This window comes from Pristis pectinata, chromosome 18 (assembly GCF_009764475.1).
Source record: "Pristis pectinata isolate sPriPec2 chromosome 18, sPriPec2.1.pri, whole genome shotgun sequence".
NCBI classification, from domain to species: domain Eukaryota; kingdom Metazoa; phylum Chordata; class Chondrichthyes; order Rhinopristiformes; family Pristidae; genus Pristis; species Pristis pectinata.
Genome location: NC_067422.1, coordinates 14,419,962 through 14,430,301, shown reverse-complemented (window position 1 = coordinate 14,430,301; position 10,340 = coordinate 14,419,962). Strand labels below are relative to the sequence as shown.

Below are 10,340 nucleotides of genomic sequence, written 5' to 3'. Positions count from 1 at the left end.
TGAGATCAGGGAAGGCAGTAAGTGGCCATCTCCTGCATTAACACAACAAACACAAAATGCTGGAGGAACTCAGCAAGTCAGGCAGCATCTATGGAGGGAAATAAACAGTCGATGTTTTGGATTGAGATCGTTCATCAGGACTGGAAAGGAAGAGGGCAGAAGCCAGAATAATAAGGTAGGGGGAGGAGCACGAGCTGGCAGGTGATAGGTGAGTCCAGGTGAGGGGGGGAAGGTAGGTGGGTGGGGGAGGGGGATGAAAGGGAGTGATGTGAGAAGAGGAGAGGTGATAGGTGAAGAGACAAGGGCTGAAGAAGAAGGAGTCCGATAGGACAGGGCAGTAGACCATGGAATAAAGGGAAGGAGGTGGGGCACCAGAGGGAGGTAGTGGGCAGGTCATGAGGGCGGGGGAGAGGAAAGAGAAGGGGTGAGGAGGCCAAAGGAATGAGGGAAAACAAACGTGGGGGGGGGGGGGGCGAAGAGAAAACAGAGGGGAGAGTTTACCGGAAGTTAGAGAAATCAATGTTGAGGCCGTCAGGTTGGAGACTACGAAGGCGGAATATGAGGTGTTGTTCCTCCAGCCTGTGTCTGGCCTCAAAATAGCAGTAAAGGAGGCCATGGATAGGCACGTCAGTGTGGGAATGGGAAGTGGAATTGAAGTGCCTGGCCACCGGGAGATCCTGGCTGTTGCAGTGGAGGGAGCGAAGGTGCTCGACAAAACAGTCACAAACCCGTTGTGTCGGATCTCACCGATGTCGAGGACGGCCGCACTGGGAGTACCGGATACAATAAGTGACACCCCTCAGATTCGCAGGTGAAGTGCTGCCTCACCTGGAAGGACTGTCTAGGGCCCTGAATGGTGGGTGAGGGAGGAGGTGCAGGGACAGGTGTAGCACTTTGCATGGTTGCAGGGACAAGTGCCTGGAGGGTGATAGGTGGGGACGAACGAGTGGACAAGGAAGTCGCAGAGAGAGCAATCCCTGCGGGGGGGGGGAAGGGGAAAATACGCCTGGTGGTGGGATCTTGTATTAACACTTTGTTAAAGGTGTATCCCTGCCAGTTAATGCACAGTTCAGGACAGATCTGTTTTGTCATTTAATATTCCGGCTAGTTGTATATTCAGGGAGCCATCCTTCAACACTGTAACAACAGAAGTATATTCTGGGTGTCTGGAGCTTGTGCTTGGAAGCGCTTGAACCAGCTACTAGTATTTAAATATTCAAAGATTTCTGCTCATTGGGATTGGCTCCCATTGTACATATGTAATTCTGCAAAGTTACCCTGTCTGCATTCAAAATGTTAGGCAGGTAATTATAGCCATTGAAACAGTGGTTTATTGTTATCTTTGTGTTTAAAAGGTATAAAGCATTGTGTGAGGAGAGGAGAAGATCTGCTGGATTGAATAAAGACTTTTATATCACCAGCTTCAGTGTCTCTCCAGTGACTCAGTCAGTCACAACAGGGACACAGCTCAACTTCATCAGCTTGCCTCGGCACAATATATCTTTAATGCCCAAGATGAGCAAAAGCCTATTGATCCCATATTTAAAAATACCCACTCTTTTCTGTGGCAGAGATCTCTACACTTCCACCATGAAAAAGTTTTTCCCAACTTTGCAGACAGCTCTTGCTAACTTTGCCGAAGAAGTTTTACCTTACGTTACGGACAACACGAAAGTTGGTGGAGTTGTAGATAACAAAGAAGGTTGTCTAAGGATACAGTGGGGCCTGGATCAGCTGGAAAGTTGGGCAGAGCAGTAGCAGATGGAATTTAATCCAGACATGAGTAAGGTAATGCACTTTGGGAGGTAAAATTCTGACCAGACATATAGAGTAAATGGCAGGGACCTTAGGAGCATGGATGTACAGAGGGACCTTGGGATGCAAGTCCATGGCTCCCTAAAAGTGCATAGTGTAATGAAAAAAGCATTTAGTACGCTTGCCTTCATGGGATAAGGCATTGAGTATAAGAGTTGGGACACCATGTTGCAGCTGTACAGATCATTGGATAGACCGCACTCAGAGTATTGTGTACAGTTCTGGTCAACACACTACAGGAAGGATGTGGTAATAATCAAGAGAGTACAGAAGAAATTCACCAAGATGTTGCCTGGAATGGAGGGCTGTAATTATAAAGAGATGTGCATGGGATTATTCTCACTGGAACATAGAACGCTGAAGGCTGACCTTATGGAGGTTTATTAAAATATGAGGAGGATAGAAAGGATAGATATTCAGAATCGGGCAGGGAAGACTAGAACTAGAGAGCACAGGTTTAAGGTGAGAGGTGAGAAATTTAAAGGAGATCTGAGGGTTAAGTTTTTCATGGGGGGGTGAATGTCTGGAGTGGGCTGACTGAGGAGGAGGTAGAGGCAGATGCATTACAACATTTAAAAGGCACTTGGATGGGTACTTAGATAGGAAAGGCATTGAGGGACATGGACCTAATGCAGGCAAATGGGATTAACATAGATAGGCATCATGGTTGGCATGGATGAGGTGAGCCATATGGGCCCACTTCTGTGCTGCACATTTCTATGAATCTATGATTCTTTACTTTTCAATCAGTTGATTGTGATTTGGTTATGTTCTCCTGTCTTATACTCACCTAGCAGTAGAAAATAACTTCCTGTTTATATCAATTCCTCTCCAAGTCCTAAATATCTTGCATAAATCAAACTTTACATTCTGTATTCCTTAGAATGTTGGTCTTGTCTATCCTCATAATGTAACCTGGAAACTTTCTGGTGAATCAGTGCTGCATTCTTTCAAGTGGCAATCTATTATCCAGAATTTACACAATACTCAATAACCAGGACACTAAATATCTGCAGCAAAACTTCTTTTCCTTTACATTATAATCTTCTTGAATAAAAACTAATTTTCCATTGGCAATTTTGATGACTTTTTGTGCCTAACTACCAAATACTAGTGGTCTTGTACATGTTCCCAAATCCCATTTTCCTTCTATTGCTTGTAGCTTTATGCTATGTAGCCAAAACTAGATCTATCCTTCCTTTGATCCAAAACATTTACTTGTGTTGAATTACATTTGCCCCAGTTTTGGCAACTTGCTTAATCCATTAACTTGCTCTGTTATTTTAATGTTCCCATCTACATTGCTTTCCAATTTTTCTGTCATTGGGAAAAGGTATTTGACTTTTAGTCGTCGTGGAAATGGTTGAGGTGTCAGTGCTGATCTTAGAGTATGATTTCATTCTCCCTCTATCCTCCACTGCCTAAACATTTTTGTAATCAGCTTCATAACTTTAATTCCCTGATGGTTAATTTTTGTTTACAGTTTTTAATGCAGAACCTTACTGAAGTCTTCTGGAAGTCGATAAACAGCAATCCCTATAGACATTAATTTAGTTATTTCAAATTTTTTCAAAGTTCTTGGTCCCTCTGTTCTTAATTATAGATCCTAATATTTTTCCCACAACAGACATTAGACTAATTTCTGCAATTCTCTCTTTCAGTTTTCTTAAATGGTGGAGTTACACCTACAAATTTTCCAATCTGAGTGCATTATTCCTGAATTGGAAGAGCTTTGGAAGGTTGTGACAAAAGCATCTGCAATTTCATCACCCACTTTCTTCAAAACACTGGATGTTTGTCAATTTTTCATGTAAATATCATTTCTAATATGTTTTTTTTTGCTTGCTTGAACTTGATTAAACAGTACTGAGTACTTGATTCATTATTAGTTACCCTGAAATATCTACATTATTCTCTTCCTCGACTGTGGAGACTGACACAGATTAATTATTGAACAAGAGACACAAGAGATTCTGCAGATGCTGGACTCTGGAGCAACACACACACAAAATGCTGGAGGAACTCAGCAGGTCAGCTCCGGTGGAGGACAAAGTGTCAGAGAGGTCTCCAGCGGAGGATGAAGTCAGGCCTGACCTGCTGAGTTCCTCCAGTATTTTATGTGCGTTGCTAATTATTGAACAATTCTGCCATTACCTTTTTTTCATTTGCATTATTATCCAGATTTTTTTGTGCCAATAATTTATTTTTCTATAATTTACCCCCCATACACACACAATAACATTGTCACCATTAAATCTGTGTTGTGATTTATGCTGTAAAGCAATATTAATATCAGTACAGTCAATAATGTTGAGAAAAATAAATACACCAAAGTGATATACACTTTCTTCAAATAGTTCAGAGGACATTCCATGACCCTTTTGTGCTGTAAATATGTTATATAAAATCCATATCATTATTTATGTGAATTTGCATATTATTATTGGAACATTGAAACATTGTATGTGTGGCACATGACTCCAATCAGCATTTATCATTGTAGAATATTATAATATGCATCATTTCAAGTGTGTTCGTGACAAAAAATGATTAGAGAGTTAAACATTTTATATCACAGAGATTCTATAGCTGGGTGATGTAAAAGATTCCTAACAGACAAAGCCACAGTATTTGAGGTTGGCATGCAAAGAACATTAGATGGCAGTACAATAAGGACCTGAAGCTTGAAAATGGCCGAGCACATCATGACAGTCTCAGCACTAAACCATTTCTAAGCCAGAATATCAGTGTTTTTCTGTCATTTTATTTTCCCATTTACACTGCCTATGTTGTCGTCATTCTTTGCATCATTGAAAATCTTGAATATTTGGCTTTTATTTGGTTATTACAGGGCTGAAGTCAATCAATGCATTGGATCAGTTCCATTGATAGTTAATTTGTAAGTTTCTATAATGTGATTTAAGTTTAATATTGCAGTATCTTGTGGCAGAAGGTAACTATTCCCTGAAAAAAAGATAATAATGAAACTTCATATTTCAATTGCACGGCATTGCTTTCAAGTTTGCTTTTGGGAAAACCTTACATGAGGCACCGTCTTTGGTCATATGCTAACTGTTTGTGAGAATATCTGCTGTCTGTCATGCTCATTTACCCAGATTTAACTCTGTTATTTCAGTGGAACTTAGTTGTAAGAACTAAGTACAACCTGTAGCTGATACTCTTACAAAAGTTTAGCACTGGAAATCAAAGGCGAAATGTTTTTACAAATTCCTCTGTAATGTATCATAACAGATATTGAAAACATCCCTCACAATACAGTTTTTCCATACTGCAACAAATGTATACTGGGACATTAAATGGGGAAAATTTGATGCATGTAAAATAATGTCTTTTTTTAAAATACGTCTTAAGAGCCATGAACACTCTTATAGGCACATATAATACATCTTGCTTTTACAGATTATAAAATTTGGCATATTGAGAACTTTCTGCAGTGATCCAAAATATCTTTATTGCAAGATTGCAAGATTTTCAGTTACTTTAAAATGTCACAAATTAACAAAACTATTATTCTGAATATATTCCTTGTGGAGACCCCATGTAATACTTTACTATGCAGAAAAACAGTAATTCAATTATCTTGTAAAATAAAAAGCTTTGCTCAGTGAAGAGAAGCTTCTGTTCCAGCTGCAATAAATACATCCACTTTCTCAATGAAACCCTTCTCAATTTATCTTTGGCAACTTAGTACCATTGTTCCCATTCGTTTATTTTTCTGGTGTCTATTTAAAATATTATTGTTATGGTTCTAGAAAGCAACTTCTTGCAAAGGCTTAGGAAAACTTTATACTCTTTAGATTTACCAATAACAACTGGAAGATATTTCATATTAACACATTTTTTTTTCTTAAAGCAAAGACATGTACATTGCTCAGTGTTTTCAAAGCCTGCTACGTTTTATAGGGACACTTGCAAATTGGTCAATTTAAAATTAGGTTTGAGTATAACTATGTGATACATAAAGGCCATCTCCTGATTCAGAAAATAGCTACAAATTTGCCTCAATTGAAATTTCTGAGTTGCCTCTTGTGGAGTCAAAATTCGGGCATTCCCATGACCATTGCCAAATCTAAATATTACATCATTGAAATGCTGCTTAAAACTGAAAAGGTTATGATCCCCCTTCCTGCACAGATGAATCTTGTGTATTGTCTGGCCCAGTGCAAGACTCTCATCCAAATCAATGTGGAAATTGAAACATTTAGAACTATTCCATTCTGAATTCTTGGGTAATCTATATTTGAGTATAGGCTAGAAACTGCATCTATATTAATGTCCACTGCTTTGAAACTTCTTTCAATATATTTTTTTAAAACTCCTAATTAAATGATGAAGGTGCAGGTCATATGGAGTTTGGCATGAACCCTCAAATGTGAATGAATAAATCAATATTCTTTTAAACTATTGGAAGAAGTCAATTAAGAATGTTATTCCATTAAGAATTTTGGCTCTGTGGGTGGTACAGTTATAATTTCATTTAATAAGGATAATTTATTGCATTCCTAACAGATCCAATTTGTTCTGCACTGCGCATTCCTTGATCCTATAAACTGGCAGATAAAAATGTACAGATTTGTAAAGGTGCTGTAACTTCCTATTACCATGCTAGCTACCTGCCAAGGATTCCATTTTCGATGTAAATGGTTATGGTCACATGCTTCTGTCAACCTGCTCTTGGATCTCTACATCAGATAGTATATGGGCAGGTAAGTTCAGCTCTGTTTCTCTACCTGACCTGAAACATATTGGAAGTAGTTTCTACCATCATTACTGAGGCTCTGCCTCAGGAGAAAAGAAGGTGAAGTGTAGTGTTAAAAAAAATCAGTCATTTGTAAGACCAAAACAGTTAGTTACGTCTTGTTTAACTTATAGACTACATAAGTTAAAATATAATTTAAAATGTACAGTTAAAAATGTACTTCACAACATTGCACCAACAAAAAATCCAGCAACCTTCTCTGCAGTATCAGCAACCTGCTTTTCAATATGATCTATTGCGAAACTGAACAAAAGCTTCACTGCATCAGTGAGTTCAATTAGAATAGAAAGAGCCTCGACTACAGTAAAGATTGTTGCCAGAATTAACAGTAGTTGTAACCATCAGTAGCCATTGATGAAAGGAGATTTCTCTACAGGCTGGACTACACCTCAGTTCCTGGCAGCAAAATAACAAGGTTTAAAGCTACAGATTGTATAAACCAGAATATTTTTTTAATATCCTAACTGAATGCTGTGTGTGCCAATCCTTCAGATAAGAGAGTTGTGTTTACCATATATGGCTATAGTATTTTACAATAGTTAAAAGTAACTGTGGCCTTTGTAAGGAGTAATAAATATGGAATAAAATGATATTGAATAATGGAGCACTAGACATGGGAGAGCATGCTCTTAAAAGGTAGAAGAATATTTAATGAATTATCCAAGTGATGTGGGCATAATTTTAACCGATGATTCACATGGATTCGAGACACTGCTTTGAAAAGAACTTTGAAATCAAAAGAGTTCAAAACACAATAAGATGCCTTAAAACAGCAGTAATAAAGAGCATATCCATTAGATTTGTTCAAAAACTTTTGTTTTTTGTGTGTGTTTACATTGTATGGGTAAGTAAGTTGGTTAATTGTATTAGGTGGTTTGAAACTGCTTTGTACATGCTCCACTTAGGACTCTGATGTCAAGGTAAACCAATTTCTATTGATCTACTTCCTTGGGGAATTCCCATACCCATATGAAAACTATGATAAAGTGAAGCCTTTTTAATTCTGGTGATATTTTATACATTGAATAGCTATTTCTGTGTATTCTTGTTTGAAAGCTCTGAAGTTCACGAGCAGATGCTTTAAACAGAATGTGCAGCACACATCTGTAGCTTTGGGTTGGATCATTGTGCGTCATTTGAATATCTGAATTGAGAGAATAAAAATTAGTCAAATAATCCCATAAATTATTGGCATTCAACACTGAATCTCAGTGGGCAAAGATGACCCTTAGACCATTAGGTATTCTTGCTATAAACTAAAATAGTCAGAAACTGAACTATGTTATTATCTACTTCTTAAACATTGTTTACAGTTTGTGAATGAATAAAAACATCACAGGCATTCAGTAATTCAGGCCTCTTGAAATTAAACCATCACATCCACTAAAACCATACGTTAGGGTACAAAAGCAAATGATAAAAGTACAAAAGCAATGAAATTGAAGGTTATATGTTGATGTGAAGTTAATGGAATTTATCAGTATTCGTTTTTTTTATCTTTCCATGGATGTGGATGCCTTTGGCAAGTTCAGCATTAAACCCTTTCCCTCGACTCTGAATTCCTTAGCATAGCAAGCATCACCCACCATCACTTAAAGAAGGGCTGTTTGACCTGAACATTAACTCCGCTTCCTTCTTCCCACACACATTGCCTAACCTGCTCCTGCTTTATTTCAGATTTCCAGCATCTGCAGCTCTTCGGGATCTCTATGTGATGTGGCTCTAAAACAAAAACCTTTCCCAGAACTGATACGTTTAAATATCCGCAAGGAAAATATGAAAAGATATGCTCATTTATTGTCGGAGACTCATTCACGATTTGGTCATTATCTAAGTACGAGGCATTTGAAATGGTGCACGTTTGAAATGGTTATTGTGAGGGTGTTAGAACTAAAACAGCATCAAAAACTATCCAGGTGAACGCCGACACCGATTGTTTTTTGAACCAGAATCCACCCCTGGGTTGAAGCAGCAGACGTCTAGCGTGATAGTACAGACTAGCAAATCATTGGATCATAGAAAACGTATTTACAGAGGTGCTCATTTGATCAATCTGCAAACGTCCCCGACAAGTGAATAGCCGGGACCGTTATCCTACAGACATGCTGTATGCGGCGCTCCCTCACACTCATGACAGAAATAGAATTCGGTCAACCCCTCGTGATTACGTTTTGTGCCTGATCACCCAAAGAAGCAGGTTACAGTAGTTTAAATATTTCACATCATAATTAAAACGAGATTGGCTGAAGCAGCCTTCATAGAAAGGCTATGCTGAAACGCTTTCAACCAGCACTGGGTTTTTTACTTGGTGCTTATAATGGGTGAGCGTTTAGTACATAAGGCAGTTTGCGGACGACAAAGCATTTGGCCCTGCTAACCAGAGTTGCAGAGAGAGAGCTGTGTCCGGATCCTCTCCAGTGAACAGGGTTGAGGCGCCGGCTAGAGATTAACCCCCAGCCGCTGTGCAATCCGCACACTTCAAGCGTTGACATGTGGATTGAACGAATCGCGAGTGCGGCACAAGATGAATCAGTAACACGACAGCACGGGGAACCCGTGAGTGCGGGTTAGTTAGGTAAAGTTCTCTCCAGTAACAGAACTCTGCTAAACCACGGGGCGGCTCGGGTTGGGTGCACCCCGTGGAGACAGGAGTCACCGAGGAATTCCACACGGGACCCCTGGAGGCGTTCGCGGGGGCTCCAGTGGGATGGGGGCCGTGGCCCGGTGTGCGCGGTGATCCCGGCAATGGGTTAAATGCTGGTCTGCAGGTCGTCCCCGTTGAGGAGAGTCCGCTGCGTCTCGGTGACATCCTGCAGCCGCGACTTGTTCCTGGCGGCTGGTCACTGCGGTCCACCTCGTCCAAGCCGCTGACCTTCTGCAGGCACAGCACGTTCTGAAAGCTCTTCTTGAAGTTGTCGGACAAAAAGGCATAAAGGATGGGGTTGGCGCAGCTGTTGGCGTACGACAGGAGGACGATGAACTCGAAGACGCCTTTGGAGGCTTGGGTGGGCAGGACCTTCACCCCCAGCGGCACTAAGTTGAAGATGTAGAAGGGCAGCCAGCAGCAGGCAAAGGCGGCCACCACGATGGAGACCATCCTGGTGACCTTCTTCTCCGACTTCTTGCGCTTGGACGATCCCACGCGGATGCCCGAAGCCTTCACCTTGAAGATGATCATGAGGTAGCAGAGGCAGATGATGGAGAAGGGCAGGACGAAGCCCAGCACGAAGGCGTAGATGGTAAAGGCGGTGTACCACACCTGGTCCTCGCTGGGAAAGATGATGGTGCAGCTGCTGTTCCTGTGGGCAGTCTGCACCCCCGAGTAGATCATGATGGGCAGGATGACGAGCAGGGAGATGAACCACACCGCCACGTTCACCAGCTTGGCCACCCTCGGCTTGCGCCACCGCGAAGACTTGATGGGGTGAACCACGGCCAGGTAGCGGTCGATGCTCATCGCCGTCAGGCAGAAGACGCTGGTGAACTGGTTGATGCCGTCCACGGTCATCAGCACCCTGCAGGCGGCCTGGCCGAATGGCCAGTGTCCCATGGCCACTTGGATGGCGATGAAGGGAAGCCCGGCCATGAACAGTTCGTCGGCGATGGCCAGGTTGAGGATATAGATGTTGGTGACCGTCTTCATTTTGGCGTACCGCAGGATCACGTAGATGACCAAGGTGTTGCCGCTCAGTCCCACCACACACACCACGAAATAGATGAAGGGTAGGAGCACACTGGTGCTCAT

At 41.3% G+C, this 10,340-nt stretch overlaps 1 protein-coding gene across 1 annotated transcript; it reads right to left on the bottom strand.

The window, feature by feature from the left end:
• Positions 1–9,345: 9,345 nt before the first annotated feature.
• On the bottom strand, positions 9,346–10,340 carry LOC127579880 (somatostatin receptor type 2-like). The gene is given in 2 exon segments (XM_052032912.1): positions 9,346–9,413; positions 9,416–10,340. Coding segments are annotated over 2 exon segments (993 nt in total).